Below are 16624 nucleotides of genomic sequence, written 5' to 3'. Positions count from 1 at the left end.
TAACAAAATCCATATGTATTTACATTTATTATAAATATAGAGCAGGTGTACCTAAACTTACGTCAGACAAAACAGATCTTAAGTCACAAAACAGAACGAAAACAGACAAGGAACATCACTACATAATGATAAAGGAGTCAGTTCATCAGAAAGATACAACTTATAAATACAGATGTACCTCACAACAATGCACTTAAATATATAAAGCAAATATTAATAGATACGAAGGACGAAGACTTGTAATATAATTGTAATGTGGGAATCCTGTGCTTCACTGTCAACAATGGAGGGTTCATCCAGATAGAAAACCAGTGAGGAAACCCCAGAGTTGGTGAACATGCCCTCTGTTCGGTAAAGACCACATACAGTATATTCCACACAGCGGCAGAGAGCACATTCTTCTGAAGCACACAGAAACCTTTCCATAGGTAAGGTCATGTGTCAGTCCACAAAATCAATTTAAGAAGACTGAATAACATTATGTGGGCTGACCATAATGGATGAAACCAGCAATCACTAATAGTAGGAACTTCAGAATACAGGCCAATAAATGAAAGCTGAACAACATATTCCAGAATAACTTGGACAATCGAAGGAGGGCTAGGGACAGAATAAAGATTACCTTGAGACAAATGACATGAGAACACAATATACAGAAGCTTATAGTTTTGAATTCTAATGTGACTATTTAACGTAATAACTGTGTATGTCAAAAATAGAAAGACACCATGCACAGTATTGCAGCTACTATAGTTCCAGCCACTTGGGAGGTGAAATGGGATTACATTTCCAAGCCAGCCTGAGCAAGAAGAGGTTAGTGAGACCCCATGTCAAAGAACAACCCATCTAGATATTGTAAGTATTCCAAGATTAGGGTAAAGCCATAAGCCAATGGCTTCAGAAATCAGAGCTATTTACAGTAAAGTCATTAGCTACTTACAGTAGGCTCATTTCCTGGGTTAGTTCTTGGAAGGAAGGGCTTGGCTTCCAGGCAGGTTTCTGAAAGTTGTGGATCAGAGTTCTGTCTTTGATAAGGTCTTTCCATTGATCACGTTATGTATTCAAGTCTTGCTACTTTGTTATTTTGGTAACTTAAGGTGACCTTCCTATGTAGTTTAAAATGACCTTCACTGCATATAGAACCTGGTAGAGGAAGGAAACTTGGAGGAGTCAATAATGAAATGGCTATCAGAAAATATCCATTTTCCAAAATGTGGAATATCCAAGTCCAATATCCAAATATCCAAAATGTAGACTATCCAATATCCAAAATGTGGAAATAATACATAAGGAATTCAAATGGAATTTAAGATATAAAATAAAGGGAAAAATTAAAAACTGGCATCATAGCAGCTAGAGGTATAGTTCAGTAGTGGAGCAAGTATTGTGAAGCCCTGGGTTTGATCCCAGCAGCATGGGGAGTGGCAGGGGGGAACTATACTTTATTATTTTGAACCTTGGGATAGGTTAAAATCCAGCTATTAATGTGTTCGAACCAGTAGACTAAAGGATAAACAATTTATAAATGACATGGCATGAGCTTCATAATTTGAACATTTTGAACTCAGGCCCATGTAGAATAAATGAGTTGCCCAACTACATGCAGCTCTCTGGGCCTTGACTTCAATCCAGTGTGCTTATATTTTCATTCAGCCAGTATGTCAATCATGTGTCAAGTTTATTTTTCACAAAGTTCCAATGGTGGCAGACATTGGCCTGGCACACAGAAGTGGTAGAACTACAAGATATCTATTACCATACTTAGGCTTATAGGAATTTATGAACTTATAAATTCATAAACATGCGATAATATGACATAAGGCATGATAAGTACTATGATTAATGGTATATCAGAATGTGGGATTATTTTTGTGCCAGTCTTGGGGCTTGAACTCAGGATGGGGCACTGTCCCTGAGTTTTTTTTGCTCAAGGCTGTTGCTGTACCAACTTCAGTCACAGCTCCACTTCCAGCTTTGTTTTTTGGTGTTTAATTGGAGATAAGTCTCACAGACTTTTCTACCTCGGCTGGCTTCAAACAGCTATCTCAGACCTCAGCCTCCTGAGTAGCAAGGTTTACAGGTATAAGACACTGAAATACAGCTAGAGTGCAAACATTTTGAGGATTGTTCCTGTCCTAGAAATTTCCTTCTTCCTGTAGCATATTTGAGGGAAAGTTTAACTAGTGAGAGAAACAAGGGTTTATTATCATTAATTGGTTATATATGGACAGGTAGCACAGCATACCTTTTACTGTCTTCCCCAAGCTTCTGGGATTCTAAGGTAGAATAAATGAGAGAAGCAGTATCTTTCATGTTGGTATTTGAGGTTCATATAAACCATAGGACCTTTCAAGACTCCCCAGTTTTAATGGAGTTACTCAAATTGGCAGTTTAAACTGAGAAAAGACCTAGCATAAAAGTGAAATAGGCTTCCTTCCTTTTAATAAAATTCTTTGCTCATAACCCAAGGCCTCTGACTTCACACATCTCCTTTAATTCTAGTAAGGGTCCTGCCAGTATTCATAATGTCAGAGTGCTGAAGCAAGGAGCAGGCAAGGCCGCTACCACAGCACACTGGAGGGGTTAGCAGGGGGAGGCCTTTCACCACTCTGTGAATGAATACCACTTATTCCTGTGCTTTTACTTTTGTTACAGCCATCACCTTTTTAATACACACAAAGGATTGCATATTGCAGGAATTTTCAAAATAAATTTTATTCCTAAAAAGAGAATAACAAATGCAGTTACCAACTAGACATACAACTCCTCCCTCTGACCTTACGAATTACTATCATAGATAACAACACGTAGGAATATCTGTGTAAGCTGTAGTCACTTGGCCTTTTTCAACATTTTCATAAAATGTTAAAAAATTTCAAGAGAGTATAAGGAAGCACCCTAAAATGGCAATTCAATCAACCCAGTAAATGTTCTTATTCTCTTTTTAAGACAGACAGCTCTTTAAGGTGTGGTATTTTTTTCTTTCTCCTTCTATTTGTCATCTCTTAAATGTCATAAAATAGCTACACTGAAGGAGAAACCTAGGCCAGAAGTTAATCTGTTATTTTTTCTATTTTCTTGTTAGTTGAAATGGTCTCTTAACTGCTTTCAGGCTGAGTAAATCCCTTTGTACAGTGGATTTGTGGCTAAATAAAAAAGAAAGGAAATTCTTCCCTTTTAGCTCCTAAGAGATATCACATACCAGACACGTCTTTGCAGCTTTTCACATGTACCACATTTGAAGGTTGAGCTACACACAGCTAATTGTACTGTTAAAAATGTAATGTCTCTGGCTGTAGAGTATACCAGTATACCAATGCAGGGGCTCACTGAAACTCTGCATTTGAGGGTCATTAGCTTACGTTACCAATCTAGTAAACATCTAATAAAATTCAGTTGATTAAGACATAAGACTTGGGCTGGGAAGGTGGCTCAGTGTAGAGCGCTTGCCTTGCATGCATGAGGCCCTTCCTCAGTACCACATAAGCAGAAAAAGCCACAAGTGGCGCTGTGGCTCAAGGGGTAGAGCGCTAGCCTTGAGCTGAAGAGCAGTGGAACAGCACCCAGGCCCAGAGTTCAGGCCCCACAACTGACCAAAAAAAAAAAAAAAGACATAGACTTTTTTAAGAGGAAAGGTAGCAGGCCAATAGAGGAAAATAAAGACATGCTGGAGCTAGGTGCCAGTGGCTTATACCTATGATCCCAGCTACTCAGGAGGCTGAGTTCCAGAGAACTGAAGTTCAAGGTTAGCTTGGCAGAAAACTTCTTTAGACTCCATCTCCAACATAACCAGCAAAAAGGAGGTCTAGATACGTCTCAAGTGGTAGAGTGCTAGCCTAGTGAGCACAAACCTCTGAGATCAAGCCTCATGGAGAAGAAGAAAAACACTGTGGAAATGGTAAATTTAGTAAATAGAGTAACTTGTGCTTCCACTTAGAGGGCAGAAGCATATTTAAGTCATGAGCCAAGAGGTGATCAAGCCCTCACTAGTGAAACACAGAGGAAGTTCCCAAGAAGGCACATAAGGACACAGTAGAAATGGCTGAAGTCTTCCTGACAGCTGCAGATTGTTCATTCCTCTTCCCAGGTAGATGATCAGGAAGGACTGGGTATGCAGAGATGACTCCTTCCTTTGATAAGGAAACAGCATGGGACACTATTGTTTCTTTGGACTTGTTTTCCAAAGCAAAAGACCTCTATGGAATAAGGGCCAAAAGAAAGAAATCTGGTCAGTCAGGTTATTGAGTAGGACTAAACCACCCAAGGACCCCAGTCCACAGATCTGTGACATGTACTGTAGGAAATACCCCTTCTGTGCTCATAGGAGGCCACTGATGTCACTTCCGTGTCCAGTGATGAGAGGGAAATAGGACAATCCAACCCTAACGGATGAAGAAACAGAAGCTCAGGGCCTTCCCTCAGAAGTGAAGCTGCTCCAAAGCCAAGACAAATCAGCTGTGACTGGAAATTCATCAGACCGTCTCAGGTCCCCAAGAACAGAGCAGTGGAGTGGACCAAAAGCTGAAGAGGAATCTTGGCCATGGCTCTCATTTTTCCAAATGGTACAGATGTCAGACAAATAAAGGAAGCATATGCTGCGCTACCCTTCAGGTTGTCTTGAAAAAACAAAGTGCCCTTGATTAGAGCATAAAGTAAGAAGTGACATTTTTAACCATCAGGAGAGTAAGATAGGGTACCCATCCAGTAAATGAACCAAAATGAATAGGGTAGACCTTGCATATCAACAAGGAACAGACCTTACATGTCAACAAGGAACTACAAGGACCCAAATTAGGGGAAAACTCAACAAACTACTAAATACTAAATATCAGAGCTGGCAGCAAAAGAAGAAAAGGGAGTCACACGTGTTTCATAATTACCAACCTGGATACTCGTAGAGATTGCTTAGTTATTAAGGGAGAACACGGAGAAGCTCTTCCTGTACCTACATCTTGTAATTTCACAAGTTTTTTTAATTAGTCAAATTATAAGATGCTTTCTTGAAAATTAATTGGTTTAAATTTGTCCATATTGTACCAAATAAATAGAACTTCCTAATCTAAAGGTTTGACGTAATGTTAGCTAGTAAAAATGAATAGTACAACTCAACTTTTGGGGGATGATTTTTTTCAATAGAAAAACTTGCCATCATCTAAGGACTACACCATACATATTTCTACATGAAAATTTTGTGATCATACTGCTTTTGGAGTAGTTAATGGCAAAGTTCCTGAAAACTTTAATTTTTATTTAGTTACAAAAATTGCTTTTGCATCATCTCTAATAATCTACATATATGTCCTTAGAACAGTAGATAAAGGCTTTGTAGTTTTCTTCTGTCCCACAAAATGTTCTTCCCATATTGAAAAGTACAAGTGGATTAATTGATTTTTTCAACTTTGATTTGTATATGTTTATTACAGATCTGGCAAAATGTTTTTTACTAAAAGCCAAGCATTGAGCTCCACCCTACCAACCAAAAACAATTTGTTCATTTCTTCTTTACCCCACATCTAGCCCACCATTATTATTTAATACAACAGTGGCTAGCACTAACAAGCTCCTACAGTGTTTTACATTGAAATCGCTGCATTTCCAAATAACCATCAGTACAGAGTGTCTCATTTAAGGACTTTATGTCTGTAGCCCAAAATCACTGAATCAGAGTTGGCCTATTAACACCAGTCAGCCTTCAATAATTAGTATGCTTTAGCAAGATGTACATATTAATAAAGCCATGTTTTCAGGTACTTGAAATATGAATATGTAGCTTAAATGATTTAACTTTGATTAGGTTATCCAACAGTAGTTAAGGACCTTCCCAGCTGTGAAGAGTAGTAGATGTGGAAGTAGATGTGGTCTTCAACCAGAAGACTGAGGTTCTAATCCCATGTTCCCTGGGCCATAAGGCACCTTGAGTTTGTTTTCCTGTGGTTAGATATCAGATCAATGATACTTGAACTACATCCTCTAAAGCCCTGAGCCATTGTCAGAGGCCAATTTGCCTTGGTAAGCCAGTAAATCTAAGTGGGTAGAGCTCTGAGCTCAATTTTGTCTGAATTAACCCACTGAACTTGTTAACGTCCTTTCGAGAGCAGAAATTCTGTGATAATTTAGGTTAGAACAAGTCATATTTCTGCTTACAAGGAACTCATAAACTAATTGGAAGAAAAGGATATTTGAGCATTGAATTATAAGGCAGCATTATCCATGCCTGTACTGTGAGTGATAGAGTAAATTGGCAAGGAGGTTATAAACTTGAGGCTGGGATAATATAATATGCAAATACTTAATGCAAAGAAAGTTCATCAAAATGAGAAGTTCAGGCTATCATCAGGAAAAGGTCCCATGGTATGAATATTAATAAATGGATTGATTATAACTAGAATGGGGTGGGTAATATATTAATTCTAAGTTAAAGTAGTTTGTTTCTAAGAATGGCTAATATACTTGTGCACATTAGAATATTCATATACTTAGATGCCAGCTATTCCAAATGTGAAATATTATCATTATATATATCAGTGAGGGGGAAATTAAAAATGAAAATAGGCCATGATGAAAATATATTATGAGCAAGCATATAATACATACTTTTTGGTTGTGGACAAAGCCCAAGACGGTACTTTATTACCTTTAGAATAACAAATCAAATCTGTTAATATTAAAAAACATTTGAGCATAAATCAGATTCTGCATTTCTTAAGATCGTAGTTAGACTCACAAAGTAAAATTCTGGTCTAAAAAGAGCCATATGACTGAAGGAATTCTGCTAGATAGGAAAGCATCCATCTACTATTTCTGTGCTATAAGTATCTTTCAATAAGGCAAACAAATGCCAACATGAGCACTGACTGGGTTTCCATTTTCAAAACCTCACAGAGTTTCAGACTGAGGTTTCAGAATGATCATCTGCCACTAACATCCCACCAACGTCCATAGGGACTAGTGACCAAGAGTGACAGGAGCTCTGGAGAATCCAGAGTTGACTGATGCCTATTCCAGTTGGGAGCATCAGTGTGGGGGATGACAGGACCGAAGTTGGGGATCACAGGGCCATCCAGGTTACTGGGAAAGTGCTTCATGAGAGAAGTGAGCATTTCACCACCAGGAGGCCCAGGGGTCCTAGAGAATCCATTTCTAAGGTAACTAAGCTTTGCTCATTTCTCAATGTATTCACAGTTTTCTAGTTTTTTCCATGGTGGTGCAAACAGGAAGGCTGTTACAGCTGTTGTTGTTTGTAGTGGTGTGGTTGGGTTTGAGGGGGCTACACGTACACGATCTATTACAGTTATTTTGAAAACTCTCATTGTAACCCAATATGTGAGTGTCTTATGTTCAGAGTCTGGGAAGTTTTGTCCAAAGTAATCTTCTCTTTGACCTAAGGAGCCAAGACCCTTCTTGATATGCCTTATTTGAAAATTCTATGTTATCTTGATTCTGTCTTTAATGTTTATAAAAAGTATTTTGAGAGACGATAAATAGATATGCTTGATCATATTTACCCAGTTGCAGTGGAGGCATGTATTTTGAATTGTGAATTTTCCCCTTTACACTTTTGCATTGCTCTTCACTTTACATTTTCAATAACTGCATTGTATTTCATCAGACTAACATGTGACATGCACTACTTAATCTCAGATTGGCATTGAAAGACTGCAAGAAATCTATTTTGAAGAATGTCAGGAAGCATTTTTCTGATGTGACACCAAGGGCATGCACACTGGCTTGTACAGTGGATGCGCCAGACCTTCCTTCCTCCATTGTTAGAGCCACTCGACTTTACTTCCATGATGATCCTCTGATCCACAAACCGACATGGGACATTGCTTTCATGGTTTTCTTACCATCACCCCCTTTGCCTATGCCCCATCCAACAACGTAACCCAGATCCTTCCTGTAACATAACATAGCCAGTAAAACATCGTTACTAAAATGAATAGTGCCTTTAGCAATAGCATATATACACATTTTCTTATAGAGCTAAATTGTCAGGTGACTAAGGTATAACTAGGTCATTTTGTAGTCAGGTAAATGAGACCAGTTTAACCAATCTTATTCAAAGGAGTCATGCCTTGCAAAGCAGGACATTACTTCTCCTACCTCACCCATTTCATTCGATCTGAGGAAGAGAAACCACATCCTGTGCCACTCCTCTGTCCCTCCTCTTCCCTTAGAAGACATTTAAGCCTTTACTGCAGCATACTTGGTGTTTGGCTTTTTTATTTGCCTCTCTGTTTGAACTTACCTGACGTGACTATGAAATTCTCAAAAAGCATGGATTAGCTCACTTTGAATAGGTGTCACTTGCAGGTTGGAGATGGATGAAAAGTAATTACTCCATGCTACCTCGCATATTCTTCTCTTTCTTCACTGTTCAATGCCATTTCCATGTGTTTGATATACTTACAATAATCTCTACTGACATTTGAAGGACAGAAGTAAATGCCACTTTAAAGCTTCCTCCGTGAAGACGAAGATGATGATAATACAGATTTCCTACACTTTTCTCAAGAAATCAGAGCTCTTCACAGACATTAACTCATCCATCTGTACGATCACAGTATTAGAAATTACTGGGGATGAGTCCTATTAGCATTTTTCCAATAGATGCTAAGGTCACCTGGGGAAGTTTTAGCAAAGGTGTGGGGTATTAGGTCTGTTCTCCAGGGTGGGGCTGAAGCCCAGCTGCACCAAATGCTGTCCTGTTCTGCAGCCAGGCGGCAGCACAATGGGATGAGAAGTAATCTAGGACTCGTTACTGTGTGCAGGCTGCAGTTCTCGCACTAGTGTGAAAGATCTCAGGCAGGCCAGCGCCTGTGGGAGACAGTACAAAGCCCCACATGCTGAGGGCAAGCAGTAGAGCAAGGAGCCCAGCTCAGAGCACTCCCGATAGTCCACCACCCCTCTTTGCACACACACTTAAACCCGACTGATACTAGCTTCTCCCCAGCAATCTTCACTCAGATCTACATAGATCATTTATTTCTCTGTGTGAGTGCAGGCCTAGGGCTTGAACTCAGGGCCTAGGCACTCTCTGTCCCTCAGGTTTTATGTTCAAGGCTAGCATTCTACCATGCAAGCCACAGCTCCACTTCTGGCATTTTTACTGGTTATAAGATGATAGTAAGGTAATGTAAGAGTCTCCCTAACTTTCCTGCCCAGGTTCCTGCAGCCCCCAGCTCTCAGGGTCCTGAGTAGCTATGACAACAGGAGAGAGCCGCCAGCACCTGGCCAGATCACTCATTTCCCACAAATAATGTCAGCAGGTCATATTTTACGGATTCTGGCTATTCTTTTTATTTCATAACTGCTGCAAACTCTTCCTTTTTCCTGATGGAGCTCTGTGTATCCCTTTAACCACAACAGCAAGTACTAAGTAGAACATGCTAATGACATAACATCAAGAAATTATTTTATCAAAAAAATCATGGGTTTTATTTAAGAAAACTAAGCATCGGGAAGAACCGATGTTGGGAGACATCTTCTAACTGGCATTATTAGTTTTGTTTCCTCCAAGTAGCACCATTATCCTGGTCTCATTGTTTTGCAGACAGCAGGCCAAGTCATAACCCAGAAAATGTAGAAAAAGAATAAGTGGATGTCAGAAGCCTTCTAATATCTTCAGCCCCAGTCCAAGGTCAAGAGAGATGTGAGGGAGATGAAGATAAATGGAAGCACTTTCAACCAGCATCATAAAAACCCCTGCATGGGTGAGCTGGAGGAAGGCTTCCTAGTCAGGGTGGAGAGCGGGAAGTGCTCACCTTCGAAGTCTCTAGCTTATTAGAGTTTGGAGACATAAAGCCCCAAAGTAAAGCGCAGATGAGGCTGTTAGCAATAAGTTTTAGTCTTATCTTCTTCCCAGGTATTGGAACCTGGAAGTTGGAGGTTAATTTTCAGGTCCTCCTACATCCAAGAAGCGCCCACGGGAAGAACTCAGTCACATCCTAGGCTGGGTACTTAGCACCAGGCTGGGAGCTCCTCCAACGTGAAAAGCACATATATCTCCATTTGGCACACATTTTCTTCCGTTCAGATTTATCTTGCACACGTCCCATCAGGGAGCATTTCTCCGTGCCTGCTATTGGCATTCGTTCAGCTCTTAGGAAAGTAAGAGGCAAACACCAGGGAAGTGCTTCCTTTCATCAAGGCCTATTTCTTTCCCTATTCCCTGCTATTCCTTTCCCCCAAAATGCAATTTGTTGTGTAGTGGTTGTGCCGGTACCAGAGCTTGAACTTAGGGCCTTTTACTCTCACTCAGCTTTTTGCTCACATCTAGCACTCTACAACTTGTGCCATACTTCCAGTATGTCATTTTGGTTGGAGATAGAAGCTCTTGGACTTTTCTGCCCAGGCTAGCTTCCAATCAGGATATTCAAATCTCAGACCTTCTGAGTAACTATCATTACTAGCATGAGCTACCAGCACCAGACCCAAATTGTAATTTAACTACTGGAAATTTTCTAACTTACAAAAGAACTTTGTGCAATAAGGTCTGTGAACTTTCCACTGAGACTTGCCAACTGTTTTTTTCAACAGTGGTATTTCTGTTTTTCTTATGTTTACTTGGATTTTATTCTCTGAATTGTTTGGAAATAACATGAAGATATACAGGCTAAAATTCTTTAGCATGTATCTCCTAAGAACTAGAACAGTCTGCCACACAATTACAATGTCATTATCTACCCTAATAGAACATTGGTTATATTGGTGCACAGTTCATATACTGTGCACCAATTGTTCTTTATATGTTTCTATAGTATAAGAGCTAAAAACAAATCATCCATTGGCTTTAGTTGTAGTGTTTGCTTACACTTTTAATTGAGAATACTCTTTCCTCTGTTATGGTCTTCCATGACTTCACAGTTTTAATGAGTTCACAAAGCTGGTTTGTCTGCTGTCTAATATTCTTAGTCATTTCCCTCTGATTAGATTCAGGTCAAGTATTTCTTTTGCAGAAATCACCAGTTAGCATCCTATCAGACAGCATATATCGCTTTTTCTTTTATTGATGATGTTCCTTGATCATTTGGCTAAGATCACTCTCATACTTGTTTTTGTTTGACATGAGAAGGCATGTGTATTGTGGTGCTTCGGTGCTCTGGCAATATCCCGTTCCCCAACAGCACTTTAGTCAGTGATTGAACACCATTCATGGGGTTTTCGCCTTGACCCAGTCGTACATTGTGGTGATGTCTTGGCATCCTTTCCTATAGAAGTCCGTGTCTTTTGCTAAAAGAGATCTTACTGCGCCTGCCTTTGGGAATTCTGTGCCACTGTGAGCATGCATGTGTGCCCTCTTGCTCCCCTCCCCCTCCTCCCTTTCTTTTGTCTTAAGGGGTTGAACCCAGGGGGCTCTCCTTGGTAGGCAAGTGTTCTAATGCTTGAGCCATATCCCTAGCTGGAGATTTTTTTTATGATTATTCAGTGTCTTACAGTGCATCTTTCCCAGTAATAGGTTCTACTTCAGATTGCTCCAAATTGTCCCAACTTCTCTGTCCTTGTGACGTTCCTAAGTCCAGCTTTGAACACTGCCTCATTACTTTGTGGAACAAGATGTTTGGAACTCATCCTGTACACTCTGCCTGTCCTAGACTAGGATTCCAAACAGCTTTGGATGTGTTAGGGAAACAAGCAAGTCACTTGAAAATAGAAAAGAGAATTCATAATCCAGTCCCTGGCAGGTAAAGAGTCAGACACAGATGATAAAGGGACATTTGAGGGGAGACTGGAAGGATACAACATGCTGAGAAAAGATTACATGTATTACAGGAGGGGACCCATACGATTATTTCATGGAGAAAGGAAATTCCTGGCTTATCCGAGGAATAGCAAGTTGCGTGGAGGGGCTGCCACACAGGAAGTGGTCAGATAATGACAGCCGTCAGTACAGTGCCAAGACATGCGGGTAGGGCAGGACCGGGCATGTTTTGTTTTGATTTGAATATTACCTGACCTTCAGTTAGGTTCCATCATTTATTCTTTCTCATAGGAATGACATCACAAGATATGGGATCTAGAGGACTGGGAAAGAGATTTAGAGGAAGGACTACAATCGGAAGATTTTCTGTTACAAGTTCAGGCGGGAGTCTTACTTTATATGCCTTACAGAACATATAGTATACATTCTCTTGGTAATTTTAAGTAGGTTTGTTTAGGTTAAGTAGGTTTGTTTGCTACATTTTCAGTTGTCTTTTCAACATCATGTGTTTTGTGTGTGTGTGTGTGTGTGTGTGTGTGTGTGTGTGTGTGTGTGTGTGTGCATACACAAAGACGCACACACGTGCCAATACTAGGGATTGAACTCAAGAGTTTTACATTCTCACGTGGCTTTTTGCTCAAGGCTGGTGCTCTACCACTTGAGGCACACCTCCACTTATGCCTTTTTGCTGGTTAATTGAAGATACATTCTCTAGGGTTTGTCTGCTCAGGCTCTCTAAACCAAGATCCTCAGATCTCAGCCTCCTGAGTAATAGGTGTGAGCCACCAGCGGCTGGCTTAACAACTAGGATTATAATCTAATTGGTTTCCAGAAGTTTAAAAGACATCCGTCACCATTTCTACTTTAAAGTTAGAAGTCCTACTAACACACTGTCCATTGGGCTGGGACTCAGGAAGCTACTCAATGGGCACTTGGACTATAATCTTGGACAGAGATGCTATCTCTATTGTTCACATTATTGCGTGACTCCCACCCGGACCATCACTGGACCCTGGCCATGGAGTCATGGAGCATGTGCTGGTGTGATTGTTGCCTCTGTTTAGAAACATGATCTCACAAAGCCCAGGAGCCTGTTATTCTGAAATACATATCAGAGAGACATTCATGTGAGATTCACTTTGTATCATAGAATGATGCTGCCCTTTCATGGCCTCATTTTTGCATTGGTAAAAATGTTGACAACTATGAAAATAAAGTAACATGGATTTAATACAGAAACCCTGTGAACCAATAACACTGATTTATCTATCATCCTGTAAGCCCGTTTCTGTATTTTGAAATCGTCTTCTCAAAATTTCCTCAGAAAGATGGCAGGCTCCCTCTAGTGGGAATGAAAGTTGTAACTGACTTTTTTTCCCCCTGAGCCACATAACTGCGTAAGGAAAAGCAGCAGCTTCTGCCTGACAGCGTGGGCTCTGTGGCATTTCTTTATTTTTCTCCTGGAATTTTTGCCAAGAAAAACATATCGGCTATTAAGAGCTGTCGCAGGAGAGCCAGGCTTTCGGCCGCTGCCTACTCCAAAAGTGAAGGACGCTGACTTGTTAGGAAACAAATAATGTGCTTATATGTGGTTATTATATGTTTGCTTTTAGATTTATAAAAACATAAACTCTGATTGCATAAGCCTGTAAGGCTTCTACTTTGGTAACTAAGTTGTTTAATGGAGTACATCTTGTCTTGCCCTCATTTTACAGCTAAATTTGGCTTGCTGAAAATCCCACATCTTAAAACCTGCTCTGACCTTTGCACTCTCAATTCAATGCACAACAAGCCAGAGTCACTGTGGCTTTTCCTCATGAGAAAGAAATAACCAGAAGCCCTTGCTTTAGTAGATTGTAGGCAATTAGCTTTCCCCTATCACTATTTATGAAGCTAAAACTATATCTTATAGGGTCTAATAACTTATGTAAAATCATTGAGTAAAAAATAAAGCTGTACTGGGGAAGGAACAGAAGTAAGCACATCACAGAGGTGAGTTTTAGTTTTATAATTATTACATGAAAAGAAAGAAACTTCTAATGAAGTTTACATTAACGACAAAATACCCTCAAATGGGAAATGGCCCAATTAACTAACTTCAAAAAGAACGATGGTAGCAAGTTCAAAGTCTTCCTCATTTATTTCACCTATTCTAATTTTATATATCTGCTATTGAAGTATGGGAACTTAATTGCTTTCTGCTAACTGTTGACAAAGTCAGTCTACTCTGGAGCAAGGTGCCTCTCACTAATCTGCGTGCTCCTTTTTTTCGACAGCAAACGATGAGCTTGGCTTTGGAACGCTGGTCAGTACCTCTAACACCTATGACGGGTCTGGTGTGGTGACTGTGGAAACTGACCATCCGCTCCTCTGGACCATGGCCATCAAAGACTAGCCTTCCCCACAGAGTCCATCGGCGCGCCTCTGCCTTACCTCACCTGCCAAAGGCTCGTTGCTCAACACAGACGGGGTTCATCCGGGTTCACAGAAATCAAAACTTCGCTAGGGGAAGCCACCAGTTTGAAAGAAAATAACAACTGGAGATGGAGCTAAGTGGCAGAGAGGATGCTTGCCTAGCAGGCACAAGCCTGGATTGAGGCCCTAGCAATGCAAAACTAATCATCATCATCATAATCATAAAACATTGATAATGTTTAGATCATCCAGATAACACTATAGATAACAGTCTTTACAGTGAGGGAAAACAATTATGTGTCATGAAAGTGAATGAGCTCTGTTATATTCTCTTGGAAAGATAGTGTGGATCATTTCAGTATAAAATTCAGAACTATTTTTTTAATCATTCCATTTCTGTTTGAAAATTGTCTTTAACTGTGAAACTAGGAATTAAAAACCTGTGCGGTTCCTCCTGGAGTCAGTGTGCTTGTCAGGAAGGGCTAGCACTGAGTATCTCTAATGCTGTCCTCTTCTATGGAATATGTATTATGCTTTATCTTTAAGAAAAAGTCTTCCAGATTGGTGTTGCAGAACTGCAAGGTTTCACTCTGGTTTTGTAACTCTAGCACTGTCTCTCAAAAATAAATTGAGAATCAGCCAGGTGCTGCTCGCTCATGCCTGTAATCCTAGCTACTCAGGAAGCTGAGATCTGAGAATCAAGGTTCGAAGCCAGCCCAGGCAGAAAAGTCTTTGTGAGATTCTTATCTCTAATTAGCCACTCAAGAAACAGATGTGGTGCTATAGCTCAGGTGATAGAGCACTAGCCTTGAACACAGAGAGACTCAAAGATAGCATCCAGGCCCTGAGTTCAATCTCTATGACCAACAAAAATAAGGAAAGAGAGAGAGAGAGAATCATTGACCTAAATTGTTAGATTTGGAAATAGTACATAAGTACAGAGGCCATAGTGAACGATACATAATCATTCATGATGCCCTACTCACAGGCTAATACCCAGACTCAATGTAATTATGCTATGCTTTAGTGGGTTGACAACCATTACAACTTAGACCGGAAAAGTTGGGAAGACAAAAATATATATATATTTTTTAACCTACCTCAGACTGAAAAAGTATATATACTGGTTCATCAGTCACAAGTGCATTTACATGATCCGCAAATGAGTCTGTTTGTCGATATGGATAAATGAACATGGAATGCGGAGATACCAAGGCTGTAGCCTGTGTTCTGCCCCTGGCCACCACCCACCTGGGTTACCTGAACCATCTCCTCGACTGTCAAATGGAAAAGGTTGTACCGACCGCATCTGCGGCAGCCTTCCACACGCAAGTTCTGAGTGCGGACGCTGAGCAGGTGCAGGGGAGATAACACACTCAGTTACTGACACCTTGAGCTTGAGCAAACTGGTAAACATGCATTCATGTTTCTTTTTTGAGACACTCCTTCGATCTTCTTCCTAACCTTTCCTTCCCAAATCACTAGATCACATCTTGCCAAATACACCACTCTTTACGCACTGCAATGCCTGAATCTCAGAAGGACAATGACCAATAATGCCTTTCATCTTGGTGCTACAGCAGTGTGAGGCTCAGATTGTAAATAGAGAGTGAAAAGGGATCAAGTGAACTCGCATACAATTCTCAAGATTCATCAGAGATGATTTTTAGTTATTTTATGCCAGTATATGTGATACCAAAAACCTGGATGTCAAATAAAAATATTTCCTTACAATATGCATGTCTGTGGTCAGCTCCTAAGAAAACAATCCATTTTTATCATTTGTATTTCATTATGACTAAATTCTCATGATCAGTGTTTCCAAATTTAACATACTGGCTCAAAGGATGATTATTAGGCATATAATTCATAATCTTGATTATGACTTAAAATCTCTCATCTGATTTCAGATAGCAATCAGTGCTATTAATAGGTCCTTTCTCATTGAAGTGGGGAGGTGGTGGGGGGAGTCAGATCACATAGACCAGGGGTTTATACTCATCTCATTAGACCCCTGTTGCTTCATCTATAAAAACAAAGATTGTGTGATGTATCTGTTTGCCTTGTAGGAGTCTTAGGAATGAAGGTAGGTAACTTGCACAAATATATGCCAGGGGAAAGACAACAGAGAGAAGAACTACCACAGTGAAGAAGGTGAGAAAAGAGCCTAAAGAACTCTGAGGATTAAGAAGAGACAGGAGGGGGTCGTATCTGCAGTGCTGCAGTTCCACTTGTAACTCCTGCATCTTGGCACAAATTCGGAGCCCAGAGCACTTGGCTGTGTCTTCCATTCACATTGCCGACAGCTGGTTGGAAGCCAAGTAAAGAACAGTGGAAGCCCAGGCTCCTTCACTGAGCAGCTCCTTTCAGTATGAACCTACAGCGGAGAAACTCCTAAGACCTCCAAATGCTGCCCCAGACAACACCCGCCGCAAAGGAAATGGCAAGGAAGGGAGTGGCCAAGTCAGCGTGCATTCTCAGCACGGGTTATCCCTTCTGGTTCTGTTC

At 40.4% G+C, this 16624-nt stretch overlaps 1 protein-coding gene across 1 annotated transcript in view; it reads left to right on the top strand.

Annotated features, from left to right (window-relative positions):
• The window catches only part of Tpk1 (thiamin pyrophosphokinase 1), a 249457-nt gene extending 233603 nt beyond the window's left edge, over nucleotides 1–15854 (top strand). The window contains exon 8 of the mRNA XM_013021731.1: nucleotides 13978–15854. Coding sequence (XP_012877185.1) covers nucleotides 13978–14096 — 119 coding nt within the window. The 3' untranslated portion in view covers nucleotides 14097–15854. The remainder of the gene's footprint in view (nucleotides 1–13977) is intronic.
• Nucleotides 15855–16624: the final 770 nt, after the last annotated feature.

This window comes from Dipodomys ordii, unplaced genomic scaffold, assembly GCF_000151885.1.
Source record: "Dipodomys ordii isolate 6190 unplaced genomic scaffold, Dord_2.0 Scaffold56, whole genome shotgun sequence".
Taxonomy (NCBI): domain Eukaryota; kingdom Metazoa; phylum Chordata; class Mammalia; order Rodentia; family Heteromyidae; genus Dipodomys; species Dipodomys ordii.
The sequence above is the reverse complement of the archived record's forward strand: the minus strand, read 5'-3'. Positions and strand labels throughout refer to the sequence as shown.